General features: G+C 39.3%; 1 protein-coding gene across 1 annotated transcript in view; it reads left to right on the top strand.

Annotated features, from left to right (window-relative positions):
- The window catches only part of grin2da (glutamate receptor, ionotropic, N-methyl D-aspartate 2D, a), a 261,238-nt gene that overhangs the window by 121,014 nt on the left and 123,168 nt on the right, over positions 1-17,056 (top strand). Inside the window, exons 5-6 of the mRNA XM_085263506.1 lie at positions 3,480-3,667; positions 11,014-11,154. Of these exons, the coding sequence (XP_085119632.1) occupies positions 3,480-3,667; positions 11,014-11,154 (329 nt within the window). The remainder of the gene's footprint in view (positions 1-3,479; positions 3,668-11,013; positions 11,155-17,056) is intronic.

The raw sequence follows: 17,056 nt of genomic DNA, 5'->3' as shown, positions 1-17,056 counted from the left end.
TAATCTTTCATTTTTCTTTTTTGTTTTTGTGATCTTTGAAGCTGTAGTACTGCATGGGTTATTGTTCACCTCAAAGCCGGCACATTAACATAACACAGGCATAAGATGAGGATTTGTGTCTCAATGACTGGTAAGTGAGACGGCAGGCTTGCTGTTTTTCTTCTGCATGCCTAATCATTACAAACCAAGCAGTGCACGAACAGAATGCAACGTGCAATGCTATTTTTAACTTTTCATTTATTATTATAATTATAACTTTCAAGGAACCAAATTACACTGTACACAAGAGTAGCAAAAATATTTTTTAAAAAAGTCTAGAGGTGAGTTTTGACAAGTTTCTTGAAGGACTCCAGTGACGGGGCATTGCGAAGCTCATATATGAGAGAGTTCTGGAGGGTGGGGGCCACCACACTGAAGGCCCAAAGGTTCTGATGTTGGTGCGAGGTACAGAAAACAGAGAAGGACCAATGCATCCGAGACTGTGTGTATGGTTTGCAGCAGGTCAGAGAGATACTGAGGTGCCAGGGCATTGAGAGATTTGTAAGTAAGAAAAATCTTGTGAGTAATGTGTGACTTGACCAGGAACCAGAGGAGATATTGGTATTAAAGTGTTACACCACAACTCAGACCATCTTCTGAGTTAGTTTCAGTGATTTAAAAATCCAAGTTCACTGCTTCTGATAAGTTTATATTGGCCCCTCTCTGATGTTCTAAAGTCTGCAATAACATGGACATCAATAATCTCTAGGTGATGCCTCCATTGTTATGGATCTATATTAGCATTTAATGGATCTGACTTTACATTGGGAACGGACAGAGATCAAGGGCTGATTGAATTTGATCAGTCATTAGCATTTGACGCTAGTTTTAAACATATCATTTGCAAAAAAAGTTTGAAAGTAAGTCAGTTCAAAGCCCAGATCTCAACAGCTGTAGATCTTGATGTTTACAGTGACATATTAGCGTTTGTTCACCTATAACTCCACAACATCCCAGTGAGCTCGTTACACAGCTGCTGGACAAATGTACCCTCTGAACAGCAGTAAACTACCACATTTGACTGTCTAACTCAGCTATGAGGCCAATGCAGTGCCAAACAGTCTGTCAAGTAAAATCACCTTTGCAAACATTTGTAAAAGAATGGGCTCAATGGATTCAAGCGTAGTGCAAGAAGTCAGTTTGCAATAATATCCCTTACTGCTGATCATTGATTATCAAGGTGTGAAGAAATTCAGCAAAGTGGAAGTGCTCCTAAGACTCACACCAGCTCACTGGAAAGTTATCCATCATTTTCAGTCACGTGACCGACTCACTGCCCTGGCAGACAAAGCAGTGCTCCACCTTTAAGCATAAACAGTAGATAGTACTGCTGGAGTAAAGTAGGGATTTTTTCACCTCTCCTTTTCACCTCATGAAGAAAAACCACAAATTTTGGGAACTGTGATCCATATTCTGCCCATCAGCTTTATTTAAATCCCTGGCGATGTCTTTCCCAGAGCTGGAGTTTAGTGACATCTACAGGTATCTTCTAGAGATTTGCTGACTTTACCTGCTGCCAGGATGAAGTTTTCACAGTATGGACAGCTCCATGTATTTTTAATCTGGATGGGTAAATAATGCCACTATGTTGGAGGTGAAGAACAAGGAATTGTTCTTCATTTATTAGTAAAGTAAAGCACTACATAGCTATCTTAAACGGGCTACCACACGTAAATTTTAGTTTTGTTGACTTGGACATTTACAGTGTCATAACAGTAAAGCTGACAGAGTATCAATCCTACAGTTTAATGAGCCGTCGCTGACAGCCAGGGTTGCTGTGGAGAAGCAATGATTGGCGTGATGAGTGTATCTGATAGGACAGCAACTATCAGGCATTTTGGTCAAGTTTAAACTTGAAGACGTTCAAAGGATGGCTGCAGAGCAAAGGACCAGAGCACTGTTTTTGTCTGCCAGGTGGGCGTGTCCCAGTAGCTTTGACGTCACCTGGAAACTCTGGCTAGAGCGGGGTTGTTGAGGGACAGTGTTGTGCTGACTGGACAACCTAACTCCAAACCTCCTCTAGCATTAACAACAGCAGAAGCATTGTGTGCTGGGAGCTTTGTGTCAGGGCTTTTCATAGCTGGACAGTTCCTGTAGGTGTAATGTGTAGAATATCCAGTGCACAGTGAGAGTAAAGAATGGTAAGAGCAACTGAAAAACCTAAACAATGAGCTGAAACCTGTTAAAATGTTGTATTTAACACAGAGGATTGTTACCGTAACTGTTTCATAATAAATAAAAGTGCATTGGGTCCTGCTAAGGTAGATGAAAGCTGTTTTTTATAATGGAAACTTTGACTGCTGAGATTATTAGTACGTAGGTAAGTCGTGTAATTACTCATACTAGCACTGCCAAAAAATATGATTATATGTGTGTGTGTGTATATATATATATACGCCATATATATGGTGTAAATTCACTATTTTTGTAGGGGACTTTCACTTCGACCTGGATGTTGACGCAGTTAAGCTCTGTCATGATAAAATATGACGACCCACAGGGATCTAAATGAAATGTTCTCTTCCAAAATGAGATGTCCAACATTTGAAAAATGAGTCACCTGTGCTAACAAAGTGATTGATGGGAGAAAATTATAACAAATTACATATTTTTGTGAGGGATGACAGCAAGCAGGGAAGCCAACTTCTTCCTTAGAAATCAGAGGAGGAGAACACTTTTAATTTCAGAGAAAGAGTGATAAAATTCGAGCTTGCAGATGCCATATGAAGGCTAAATATATGCTGACTGTTCAGAGGATGTGATTGATAGAGACTGAGTGTGAGCATGGACCTCATGCCGACTTTGATCCCATTTGCTGTCAACTGGGTAGGAGGGATCAGCGTCATCTCGCCATCCTCGGCGGTGAATGTGCAGCATGTGGCAGGATCCACACACTACTCGCCTGCTGCTCTCCCTGTGTGTTAGTAAAGCATTTCACATTTTGGTTTTGGCTAATTTCAGTTTTATAACCTCTTCAATTGTCTTACAAAACTGTGGCGCAAATTCTCCCAAAGTGCTTCCTGAGTAATCATCTGAAGTGCCCTCATCAACCACACACACAGCTGCTGTCCTCCGTCTCGCACTCCTCGAGTTTTGTGTTTTCTTACTCTCACTTTGTCTCTTTAATGTTGCCCCCCCTCCATTCAATTCCCCCTTTTTAATAATGTATGAAGAGAAAATGCAAGCAGGCATCATTTTTCAAGTGCAGTTCACTGTGTTCTGAAAAAATAAAGTGAAGTATGAATGTGTAAGTGTACCAAGTGCCTTGATTTATATTTGAATATAATCTATTTTAGTAAAGAAATCATGAAAGTGTATTATAGGACCACGCAGCAAGAAATGGGGAGGAAGAAAAATCTTTTTTTTCTGCCTCTTCTTTTCTCTTCCTTCTCTCATCCACCCACTGCAGTAACTGTCTTCCTCTTTTTCTCTTCCTCCAGGTCCGCCTTCTGTACTGCTCCCTGGAAGAGGCTGAGCTCATTTTCCGGGCAGCTTGGGCAGCGGGTCAGGCCGGGCCCAGCCATATGTGGTTTGCTGTGGGACCAGCCCTATCCGGGTTGGGTCTGGAGGGGCTTCCAAAGGCTTTGTTTGCCATCCGGCCACAGGGGTGGAGGGATGAGCCACGCAGGTACGAACCCAGGATTTAAAATATCAGGGGTTCACAGGCTGCGGGGGCTTCAAACAGGGCTTCTGCGGGTTCAATGAATCTGTGGATAAGGTTAAATGTGTTGCATTTGACTCTTAAGTGTTCTCATCCATGTCTGGCTCTGTAATACTAAAACACACAGCATACTTGCTGAAAGACAAATCTCTATGGGAATCATTGGCATGCCCTTAAACAGCCCTCATCATTAATTCATAAAGTTCAAATCTTAGCCAGTTTTAATTACTACTAATGATCTCCCGAGCCCCTCCTGTTTGTTGTCCATCTGCTATTGGCCATATAATCCATAAATATGTCATTTCCACTGCTATGTCGATGACACACAGCTCTACCTGGCATAGTTTGGCTTTGATTCATGTAAAACCAGGTCAGAACAGTACAAGATATTAATTTGTGTCAACTCTTCAACTGTTATGTGAAGTGCTAACACAAAGCCTGATTAAAGTCTTCTTTCACCCTCCATGGTGAAAGAAAAATTGACAAGACACTGAAGCCACATAAGGATGTGTCATATTTGTTGACAATGCTACTAGCTCAACCTAGTACCTGATTTGCATACTGAGATTTGATCAGATACTCCACTGAATCAAAGTAATTTGTATGCCTCTTATTACCAATGCCTCATGATTACATGACATTATCCAGACAACCCTTTTTAGAAACAGAATGAAAGTGAACACCAGATGCAGTGAGATCTGTCATATCCACTACACACCGGACACCAGACATCCATGCACTTTGTTTTGTGGGCTTGATCTGATTGGTCAGTCACAGTCTTTGAAGAAAGGAAAAAGAAAAATACATTTTATTATGTCTGGAAAATTAAAGATGGATAGTAATATTTTAAGGCTTTTACAGAGACCTGAATTTTACCTAACTTCAGTCATAGAGTCATGTTTACTCTTTTCTGTTTATTAGAGATCTAAAATACATCTAAATGGTAAACAACCACTGCGACTAAAATTGAATTAAATCTGGTTTGAAAGTGAAATTTAATAGATGTTTCAATTCTGTGTGAAATTGTTGTGATCTGCTGCACAACACTGACTCCAGATACACAGATTAATATTAAGCCTCAGTTGAAACCTATTGTCCCTATCCTGTTGGGGCTGTCCGTTAGTTGATGGAGTAGTGCTGGTTTACAACAAGAATAATCAAGAGGAGTGTTGACGAGGATGAAATGTCCTTTCAAACAAATTTTGATTAAAAAAAAAAAACAGCCTTTTTTTCCATACAGCTTTCCAATGACCTGAAAAGATGTCTTGTTTTTTTAATCTCAACATGTGGATATCCACCTGGATCTATGTTTTTATATTCGCAGTAAAACTTTAACATTTATGGTCTGCTCAGTTTGATGCTTTTTACGTGTTGCAGTGGAACAAGTGCAAAGCTTCACTCACGTAAAAAATTCTAGGTTTTTTTCTGTTTTATAACACATCCCATTCTAAGAGCATTCATGTCTATACTCTGTGAAAAACCTTTATTTTTGGTGTAATATGATTTTCCAAGCAGCTCATATGTGAAAATCCCCAAATCAGTAAAACCTTGAGTAAAATGACAAAATTGCTCAAATGTTAAAGCACATCAATTAGTGCTGCTACTGTACTGCTGATCCTTGTTAAAATGTTACATTTCTTTAATTAGGAATCTGTAGCTAAAGACTTTTACCTCATTTTGTGATCCTATATAAAGTATATGTTATGTTTCAGCAGACTGCTTCTAGTGCTGAAACTTTATGCATTATCAATTTTGTAGTTTCTTTTCTCTCTGCTGAATTGAGAATTCATTGAGTTTTTCTGTACGAAGCCTTGAAGATGGAGAAACCTTATGATTAAAAAATACATGAGAAGATAAATATTCTTCTCTTCATCCCTGAAAAGCACACTTTTTGCACATGAGTACACAGTTTAATTTTACAACCACCTGCATGTTCATCAATCAAAAAAAATCAATCAAAATTTATTTATATAGCACATTTTTTAGACCGAGGTACACCAAAGTGCTTTCCAGTAAAATCGCAGTACAAATAAAATCACAATAAAATATAAATTACAAATATATAAAATATAAGATAATTACATAATCTAAATACAGAGCCAGATGTAAATTACCCTAATTCGCCTTAAATGCCAGATCAAACAAATACGTTTTTAAACGTGATTTAAAAGACTGAATGGAATCTGACGCGTGAATATGAAGAGGGAGAGTATTCCATAGCCTGGGTGCAGCAACGGCAAAGGCACGGTCTCCTCTGGTCTTCAGCCGAGACCTAGGTTGCACCAAGAGCAGTTGGCCCGATGATCTTAGTGCTCTCTGAGGGCTGTACAGACAGAGGAGATCAGCTAAGTAGTCAGGTGCCATATTGTTTAAAATTTTATAAGTAAACAATAGAATTTTAAAATCAATTCGATATTTGATAGGAAGCCAGTGTAAATTTTTCAGAACAGGGGTGATAGAGTCAAACTTTCTAGTGCCGGTCAAGAGACGTGCTGCGGCATTCTGGACCAGCTGCAGACGCTGCAGAAGAGAAGATTGTAGACCCAAGTAGAGTGAGTTACAATAGTCCAGTCTTGACGTAATGAAAGCATGAATGAGTTTCTCCATATCTTTGTGTGGTATGTAGGGTTTAGCCTTAGAGATTAGGCGTAGTTGATGAAAGCTAGTTTTTACCACAGTAGAGACCTGTTTGTCAAATTTGAAGGAACTATCCATGAAAACTCCAAGATTCCTGGCAGTATCAGTAAGGTAGTTAGCAACAGGCCCCAATGTGCCAGTCAATTGTCCCAGAGGCATATTTCGGTCAAAAACAATAATTTCTGTCTTCTTTCCATTTAAAGTAAGAAAGTTACGTGATAACCAGTCCTTGACATCACTCAGACAGTCAAACAGAGGATGTGGTGAGGATAAAGCATCCCCAGTCAGGTGAAGGTAGATTTGAATATCATCAGCGTAACAGTGAAAAGAGACATTGTGTTTTTCAAAAATGATGATGATTCATGATGCACTCTCTGTAAGAATGACCTGATCTCTTCACTGGGATCATAACATTTACATCCAATCTAATCGAAATAAATTGACCGAGTGTATCCAGGTGAAAGATACAATTCTCTATTGATTTTTCTTTATTACCTTTAAACTCATGTCTGCCGCACCTCATAATGTGAAATGTGTGGTGGTTCTAACTCTTTATATAGTTCAATTATGCAAATATAAAATTTAGTTGCAACATAAATCCAAACAAGGTCAAAGAGATTTCCCTGGATACAAAACATTTTACACAACATGACGACACAGCCTTCAATGTGATTCCATATATCACCTGGAGAATGTTCACTTCACTCGCCATCTTTCTACCTTCACTGTCTACCAGTCATCTTGGCTCCTGTGAAATCCAGGATCCTTTTCTACCTTTTCAGTCAGTTTTTTTAATGTATCGTGTCACTGTCCTTGTAAAATGTACGCCCAGACTAGAAGGACAGTCCAAGTGAGCAGTTCACTTGTCACCACTTCCAGTGGCAGAGTTCATACTGAAACAGGTGCTGCATCCCAAGAACGTGGCTACATATGTTATAAGATGTACATGGAGTGGCTATTCTGACTGTCTAAATCCTATTAATCCATTCTCCAACATAAAGATTACAATGTAGAACGAATGTTTATAATTTCATTTCAACTAGTTACCACACATATTGCACTACAGTTACAGAGTTGAAAAGACAAGTGCATTAAGTTAAGGTTAACATGCACTTCACTCATATACACATGGCGAGGCTGCCATATCGGCCAGCACCAGTAGGGAGTAGATGAAGTGTCTTGCCCAAGGACACAACGACAGAGACTGTCCGAGCCGTGGCTCGAACCGGCGACCTTCCAATTACAAGGCGAACTCCCAACTCTTGAGCCACGATCAAGATTTACATTAAATATTGAAAACAGCTCCATACTAAACGAAGCCCATCTTCCTTGATATCTAGTGTGAGGTTTCTACCTGGATGGAGTGAGCAATCATCATGGTTTCCGCTCAGTGATTAGTAATTGAAGCCTGGAGCTGAGTGTTTACACTGTTGCCATGTTTCAATTATTGGATGCACTATATATGTCTTCTCCAGTTGTATATGGAATGAATCTGAAAAATAACCCCGTCACTATATCGGTGTTTATGCGTTTGATACTTTTGAGTGTTTTCCACACTTCTGCTGCTGCTTATGATGGATATTTCATAGAGCTTTTCTAAATACCAAAAGTATTATTTGATAATCCATTCAACAAAGAAATGTTATCATTGTACAACTCGCAAATCATGTAATTCATGGCCACAAAAAGCGCTGTCACTGTAGCTATGATATGGTTGACATTGCTGCAAAATTTAGAAAATTTAAACCCAAAAAAGAGATGACAGAAATGCAAAAATGGAGGACGTAAAAATCCTAATGACTGGGATGTGAGCAGAAGACCAACTGCACTGTCATTCTGTATTAGTCACAAAGGAATTTATTATATCAGCGCTGACAAGCAACTTAGGAAAATTATAAAAGTACTAAGAGGCTGTGAAGTACAGAGAAAGAGCAGCCACTGGCCCTGTGAAGGGTTCACTTCAAAGGGTGAGCCACAAAAGGATTTGTGGCTATTGTACGGATACTGAAGTTGTAAATTCTGTGAACTGTCCTTGATAACATTCTTGACTTTACATTAGCTCATCACAGCAACCTGTTTCACAGAAACCAAGAGCCGGACACTTTAGAGGTCATCCATCCTTCCAATTCAGGGTCGCAGGGAGCTGAAGCCTATCATATAGCAATGGGCAAGAGGCAGTGACTAGACAGGTCACCAGTCCATTACAGGGCTAACACAGAGAGCCAGTCATCCAAGGCCACCAATCACTAGTTAACTTAACTTGACATTTTTTGAATTGTGAGAGAAAGCCAGACTACGAGGAGAGAATCCACCCAGTCAGTGGGACAACTCCACACAGAAAGGCCCCAGCTGCTGTGAGGTGATGGTGTTAACCACTGCAACCTCTGCTGCCCTCAAAGGAGATGTATTGTTTTAAAATAATGTGTATTCCACATGTCACAGAGAAATACATTATTGCAGTCGGCACATGGACAAAAACTGTTGCTGGTTCAAAGCATTAAAAAAAATGTTAATTCTGAAATACAGTATGTCTCATAGATGAGAAGATTGTTTATGATATTTAACAGACCAGTGGGTGATTATTAAAGCCTACATTCTTTACCCCCCATGAGTGTGTTAGCCCCGAAAGGTCTAAAGCCATGACTCTCTGTTAGAGACGCGTACAGCTGGAGACTGTTGAGTAGTCACTCTTATACTTGTTTGAACTGTGCTTGAAATTTTCTGCCTCAGGTGCATGCATAATCAGTTCATGGTAATGTAAAGTCTATGTTGGCAAGTTTCTGTGGTCATATAAAAAATGAGCAGGCCGAGGCCCTAAGTCTTACAAAACTCACATCACAGGGTCATGGGAAGTTCAGGATGTGGAAAGTAAAATGAAGACCTGACCTAAAACATCGATAATAACTGCATATCAAAAATCTGACCCTGTCTTGAGGAAAAACAGGTTTTTAATGCAAATCATTTAAAAAAAAAAATAGCATAATAATAGAAAGTTAACACTTGGACCACATTAAAATTTTTAAACATATTTAAATCGTTAAAGAAAGAGTGATGGCTACAAAACTGTCCTGCTCACCAGCTTTTTTAAAGTGGTAATTTGCAGAATTATGGAAATGCTTTATGAAGCTGGCAGCATTCACATTTCGTGCTCAATTGGTAGAAGGCCTTGTCATCAAGACTAGAACAAGATGTACTGTTTATTTTACATAATATGTTGATGCATGCTCAATCATCCAGGTAAGGAACTCCCAAAAAGTTGATTCTGTTCATTTGGATGTAACATTTTCAGTAGGAGAAACGTTTCATCACTCTTTAAGTGACTTGTTCAGTCTGAAGTAGTCTTCATCAACTTTTGGGGATTTTCCATAATAAATAACAGCATTCTGTGTGATAGGATGTAAGACGTGGCAGTTGTTGTTTTTTAATGCAAGTTACAAATCAGTGTTGACTTTACAGCCACATTAAAAGCTGTGCCTTTTGCTGCAGGAAAGCTTCCAGCAGATCAAAGTCTGATCTATTATTAAATTTTCCTTAGACAAAGAGCGAGTCTGCTAATACTTATTAAGTCAAACTGAGAATACTTGACACACAAATAAATTTAGAAACTGGATATTCAGTTTTTTTATTGAAGTTGTGCTTGGATTGGCTTGTTATCAGCTGTTTTATTATGCCTTTCTGTCACTAGGACATTCATCAGCTGCTTGACTACAAACTGACTTACAATGTCCAGAGTGACATCCAAGCACATTTATAAAGTAGCCTTTATAACACTGCTTACCTCATTAAAGTTACGATCTCTATGATTCTACTGGAATTCAAGCTATGTAGGAGTAGAAAGATTTCCACTAGATGTAGGTTAGACACTTCAGACACCAAAAACAGAAATGCAGAGCTAAACAACGGCACTAAATGGCTACATTCCTTTGCCAAGGATGAAAATTCCCTTCATATGATGAGTGAACTGAGTGTGATAGTTGTGATAGTTTTCTGAGACCATCAAACAGGCTTATATTTTTTTTCTATTTCAGTGTATTTAAATAAGAAAAAAACCAGCACCTCTTGCTTGAACATGTGCAAAAGGATTCTAGAAGTTGAAATTTAAAAAAAAAAGAGTTCTTTATTATTTTGGAAGGTGTATATTTTCTCATGTCTACCTGATAAATATGTCATGGAATAATCTCTTTTGCCCTGGTAGCTTGATCTAATGTAATTCAATTAATCTGCAAAAGACTAAGAAACGAAATCTTTTCTGGTATGAGTAATATTTGTACACAATATAGGGTGGAGAAAGCAAATAAGTAAATAAAGTAAATAAAATAATCAAATAAATCTACTTAGTTATATTAGTCCAGTGGGATTACAATGGGTCATCAGGGAGGCTAATCATCTAGAGACAACCTGAACTGAATATTAAATGGTCAAATCAGCACAACTGTTTCCCACAATACTGAAAAAAACTGTACACATTCCAGCTTACCTAGTGGAGGAGTCATCTATTTTGTGAATTCACATTCATTATTTCAGGTTGTCATATGCATTTGAGTAGTTTTTCAAGCTTAAATCTCTGTCCTCTCCAGTATCTGTGCATTTCCTGGGACCCCATCAGGTAAAAAAAAAAGACCTTTAAAACGAATCTAGTCTCTCGGTCTCATGTTGTTCTCTTTGTAATCCTACAGGCGTATTGCCAAAGGTGTTTCTGTCCTCACCCATGGGGCAATGGCTCTGCGGAGGGACCAGGGAGCCACCAGCCGAGCGCAGTACGCTGGCAACTGTCAGAGCGACGGCAACCAGACCCATCGAGTGCCAGACAGAATCAAGTAAGTGGCAGGAAGCGCGAGGGACAGAGGGTGACTTTGAAGTTTGCTGTATGTGAGAATCTAATGTGACTGGCATCAGAGTGAACAAGCAAACAGTGCAACGGCATGGAAAGGCAAATAGTTGCCAACAGTTTTAATCAAATGTCCTCATTCAAAGCAAACCCAGAGAGCTGAGTCATTCTGGCCTGAAAACAGCTGCTTTGTTTTTATAGCAACATTTTACAGATGGATAAACTCCACATAGAAAATCCATGTTTTCACTGCTGGTTTCATTCTGCATTTGTTAATGCTAAAGATTTACTTCGCAAATCAGCCACAACATTAAAAACACTGACAAGTGAAGTGAATAATATTGATCATCTCATTACAATGCAATATGCTGCTGGGAAATCTTTGGCCCTGGCATTCATACTACTTTGACACATAAGATCTGTCTAATTGTCTGTTAGAGCTCAAGGACACTCATTCCAAAGACCACTCACTGACACTGGTGCCAGCAGCCTCCCCCAGCACGACAATGTGCACTGTCACACTACCAGAGCCACTGAGAAATAGCTCAGGGAACAGCACGAAGAACCCAAGGCATTTAGACGGCGTCCAAACTACCCAGAACCCAAAACCGATCAGGACCCGCCAAAATAAGACCAATCCACAGAGGCCCCAGACCGCAGCCCACACGACCCACAGGACTTGCTGACACTGTCACAGTGCCAAAAATCACAAGACACCCCCATGGATCATTTACCCATGCCCCAAAGAGTCAAAGGCTGACCTATTAGGTCTTTTAGTTTAGTGACTGATTGGAGTGCATTGCAATCATGCTGTCAAGCAAACATTGTTTTTGCTTTGCATTGACCATTAAATTGCATAATGAAGGAACGTGCAAATAGTTGACTGATTTAGCAACTGTGCAACATCGTTCTCAGTCTTAGTCCATTAGTGCTCCTTTATTCTGTATGACTGAATTGATGCAGTTGTTTATTTAAAAACGGGCTGTTTGTTTCAAGACAAAACTTAAATATGTGAGAGCTTCACTAATGTAAGAAAACAATTGATAGATTTGTGGGGAGTATTTTGAGTTGTGCACTGCTGATGTTGAAACTACTGCTTGGTGCTTAAAACACCAGCTAATAATGATATTAAAATACTGAAAACCTTTTCAGATGCTTTTAAAAGTCTGTTTATATGCAGATTAAAACCTAATATATTTTCTCCAGTGTTTAGTGGAAAGTCTTGACTCAGACTCAAGTTCGTTAAGTTCAGTCAGATGACTTCCATTTGAAATGGTTCATTACAGCAGCAGAGTATAGTTAGTTTGGTAGTTATAGAGAGTTTGGTTTATCACACGCAGATATGTTACAAATAACATTTGAGTGTGATGGTGGACGCTGATTGATGTCAGGCAGCAGATGCAGGGCAGCAGTAATACTTACATGTCCGATGGAGGAGGAGGAATGTTTTCAGCTTACACAGACTGCCATATTGATGTCTGTTTGGTATATTTTGTGAGGAGAGTGAGGTGTAGTATTGTACCCTGTGTCACACAAATGGCTGCATTTCTAGTTTGACTGTGAATATACTGACATTAGGTGCAATGGATGAGTTGACAAACTGGTTATAACCAAATTTACCATTTGCATTTAGGACAGTTTGCCCTTCACAATCAGGGAGACTTTAAATATGTGAAGCAAAGAAATAAAATAGCAGAAGTCCAACTTTTAACTACAAGCTTGTTTGACTGCTCCTGCTCTTTGGCACAGTTCCCTCTGGGAACTGTGTGGTGGAGTTGGGTTTTACTCTCAGCTGTGTCAGAGCTACAGAAACTGTCTGGTAACTACTGCTACTGTATGCTTGTTAATTGTGTGCAGCTGTATTGCATTCACAAATTAACTGCTATTAACTGTAACACTTAAAGACCTTCTCCATCTGTATAGTGTTCTTTCAAGGGCACAGACCATCATTTTGACCCTTACCATCTTTTACAACGTGGAGTTCCAGATGGTTCCATCTTTATAATGCCAAAAGAAAGTCATTTGTTCCGTCGGCTATTGGTTTTTAAACAGATTTTGAACATTTCCCCTCAAGGTTTATATACTGTTGTACACTTGGATCTAGTATTGTTTGTGGATGGATGAATGGGTGGATGGATGGTGTTGGTATGCTGTCTGCAAAGCCAAAGTCCCCAGAGTGCATTTAAATTGCATGCTAATCAAGACGAGTGAAATATATGCATGGAAAGCAGTTGGTGTAGTCATAAGTACAAAAACAATGTATTAATATTGTGTAAGTATTGAGCGAGAATACTAAATGAGTTGTGGCTGTGTCTTCATCACCAGCTGTTTCTCATATCTCGTGCCTCTGTCACAGCAAAATGTGTTGCTGGTATTAAATACTCCAAAGTTCATTTTTGGATAGTTTGTAAAAAAAAAAATTTTTATTATATTTTTTTTTCTCAACGCTGTAAAACTGCAAAAGATGCAGTTACAAACATTTACAGGTGTTTGAGATCAAAATGATGGTAACAATGGAATTTGTGACTCTGACACTTTGAGAATGGGTTTGTTTGTGGCTACCATTTTTAAGCTTTGAATTAGCATCATGGCATCAGGCATCTTGGGTTTTGTCCCCAGTGATGACTTTAATGGGTGCATTATTAAGTCATCAATTAATACTTGTTGGCTTACTGCAGATGCACTGAGCAGAAATAGCTCAGTGAAGGCATCTTGGTAGCAATACTTATACTGTTAACTGCACAGGAAGTCATATTTGTCAGATAATGTTTTAAAAGAAACACAGAAACACTGGATAGGCTCCAGTTCAACAACTCAAAATAGCTAAGCTGTTTATTTGTCCTGTGAAGTTGGGCATTTTTTCATGGACATTTACAGGAAACAACCTTTGCACCCAGCCACTAGTGGTCACTGGAGGAATGACAGTTTTGACACTTCTGAGTTTGCAGGTACAGGTGTCAAGGGGGGTATTAACCCCACCACTTTACTCCCACATTCTGTTTTTTTTTTTATATTTGTAACTGCCCATACGAGTTATCATCAATCCAGGTGGTAGCACAGAGCTTTGTAAGCCTTGTGCTCCTTGAGCAAGAAAATGAACTGACAAGTGAACAAAACAAAACAATTCTGCCACATTAACCCAGTGAAACACGAGGCAGGTTTAAGGAGAGACTCAACAATAAGTCTAAATTACAATACTTAACCACAAGAAAGAAAAAGCAGTTGTAGTTTGTACGTATATGACAGATTGATGACAATATCAGGGAAATCTTGCCTGCACAGACGAGCAGATCAACTGCAGATTGATGGTTACCACAGGTTGCCTGCCTGCACTCTTTAATGAAGTGAGCAGGTTCATTTTAAACTCGGCAAAACATTTCATGCCCTTCAGAATCTTGCTCTCCATCAGCAGCAGGGCTGTCTGTCACGCTGACGGGCGCAGAGGCTCATGGGACTCTCATCGAGTGGCAGTGATAGTCCTCGCTACAGCTGCATGAACGACACCTGTAACACATGAAGAGTTTTCCCCCCCCCGGGGAGATATACACCTTTCCAAAAATATCTCTGCTCTGACTGAAGTGGCACTGCGAAATAAAACGTAACCTGTTTTTAGCTGCTGTGTGGCCTTATTCACATGCAAACAACTTGGGAACACTTAATTGTGAATTAATAGTAATATATGAAAAGCCCACTGGAAATCTTGAAAGCTCAACTTGTCATTCATGGTTCAGGATTTAAACCATGAAATAAATTCATGCTATCTATGTTTTTATACAGAAGGAACCCTTAGCTTTGGGCTTATTAATGGATCTGCACAGCCAAGGTAGGGGAGGGGCTAATTGCATTAAGAGATTTGATTGGGCAATCCAGTGTCGGTAATGAAAATGATCGAATGGGCTGCTGTCAGCATTTGTACGACAGCTGCACAGGGGCCCTTAAAGCCAGCCCATTGGCCCAAAAGTGTGTCAGCCCACTGGGAAAACGGTATGCCAGATTCCCACTCCATGCATAAATTTCTTCTGTGTGGCTGCTGCATTCAGCCAACTCTCATCCTATGAAAAATCAGGTGGGGAAAAAGGATGTTTTTGAGCCGTTTTGCTTCATAACAATCTCCATTAGTCAGTCTTTCTACTCTTTGTTACTGACAAGTGAGTAAAACACATAATACACAACTATTGCTACAGAGCTGTGTTCATCCAAAAAAGTGAACAACCAGCTGCTTGTGTAGACAGACTTTGCCACACAAATATCAGGATGTGGAGAAAGAAGAAAAGGAGGGGACTGAAAGAAAGGGAACGTGTGAGATGGAAGTTTGGCAGGCAGAGCTGGAAGAGAGTCGAGAGGACGGATGGATGAGGGAAGAGAGAGAGAGTAAATTGAAGATGTAGATGACAGCAGACAAAGGCAGCGATAACGACGATGAGATGATGGTGATTTGGCTGTCTGCTTGGAAATCATTTTGCAGCTTCCAGCCATCAGATTGCAAACAACAGCAGCAGTGCAGAATGCGAACACGTACAGCACAACAGATCGAGCCATAACAATGACATTCAGTCAGTGCTGTAAACTCACTGGAATACAAAACTTATAAAAAGTTGAAATAAACTACATTTCAAAACATGCCGTGACAAGCAAGACTTTAGCTTTTATTCAAAGATGCGCATTTGTGATAAAGAGTATTAACAATGTCAAAAGATTTGTTTTTCAGCAACTTGAATTTATTCAGCTACAAAGGATTCCAAAAGTAAAAAAAATGGGTAAAAAAATGCCATTTTATTGTCAAACCACCTGCATGAATTTGACTTTAAGAGTTTTATCTGGACAGTCGTTGCACTACATTGGTGTAATCCATTAGGGGTCCATACAGAGCATTCAGATAAATGACAGCAAAGTGGACTTTCCTGGTAAAGTGGTTTGTGACATTTCTGTTAACGCTACAAGCCAAAAGATTCAGTTTACTTGATACCAAAGACTCTATGAAAGACTGTCTGAAATGTTAACCCTGTGCAGTCTTTCAACGCGGGTCGACCCTGCCTGTTGCAAAAAAAGTAACATCCCTGTCAAGGCAAACTGGAAGATAAGGAAAGGCATCTATGAGCTTGTGGGTACTTTGTGATTACTCCTGTATATGCATGCAATCAGGTGCACCCTTCACTCATCACTTCTGGCAACATCCAAAATGATCAAGTCGAGACATGTTTGTGGGTAAATTGTTGCTTCTCAACAGGATGATGATTCCAAAGTGCACATCTTACATCATTTACTTCACACATTCCTGAGAAAAAATTGCATCAACAGCCAAGAATTTCTACATTTTTAGTTTTTTTTTTTCTTCTGATAATTTTGACAAAGGATGCAATTTTTGGAAAAAGCTACCTCTGAGGATTGCAAACCAGTTTTCTTTAGATCACATGGAGCATGGAGGGCCAGCCAGGGTCCTGCTGAGCTAGTGTTTGGCTGGAGTGCAGCATTCCCTACTAACAGTGGGAAGTTACACAATTGTTCAGCCTGATGCCCCGTTTAACAATGTTTTTATTGTTATTTTTATTTCTTAATCTATTAAAATGTTAAAATTTGAGAAGATACTGACAAAGCAGATGCAATTAAACAGAAAGTGTGATGAGTAACTTTAACAGCACGATGGGGAGAACAAGTCATGTGTGAAATGCCAAGAAAACAATCTAGTATAGATTGTTTCCATTCATTTATTCACTGATTTATTGTCCCGACTAGGAAATTAGTTTTACAGAAAGGTCTCAAGAAATCGTCCATATATATATATTTTACAAAAATAAAAACAATACTAAATCATAAGACATAGTCCTGCAGTTATAAAAAACACATGACGGTAGGGTTCAGATTTAACATAAACTGATTTAACAAGTGGATGG

Source organism: Mchenga conophoros, linkage group LG22, assembly GCF_057382185.1.
Source record: "Mchenga conophoros isolate Kocher_MC1m ecotype Shallow Benthic linkage group LG22, M_conophoros_male_GT1.1, whole genome shotgun sequence".
NCBI classification, from domain to species: Eukaryota; Metazoa; Chordata; class Actinopteri; order Cichliformes; family Cichlidae; genus Mchenga; species Mchenga conophoros.
Note: the sequence above shows the minus strand (reverse complement) of the source record. Positions and strands in the feature narration are given on the sequence as shown.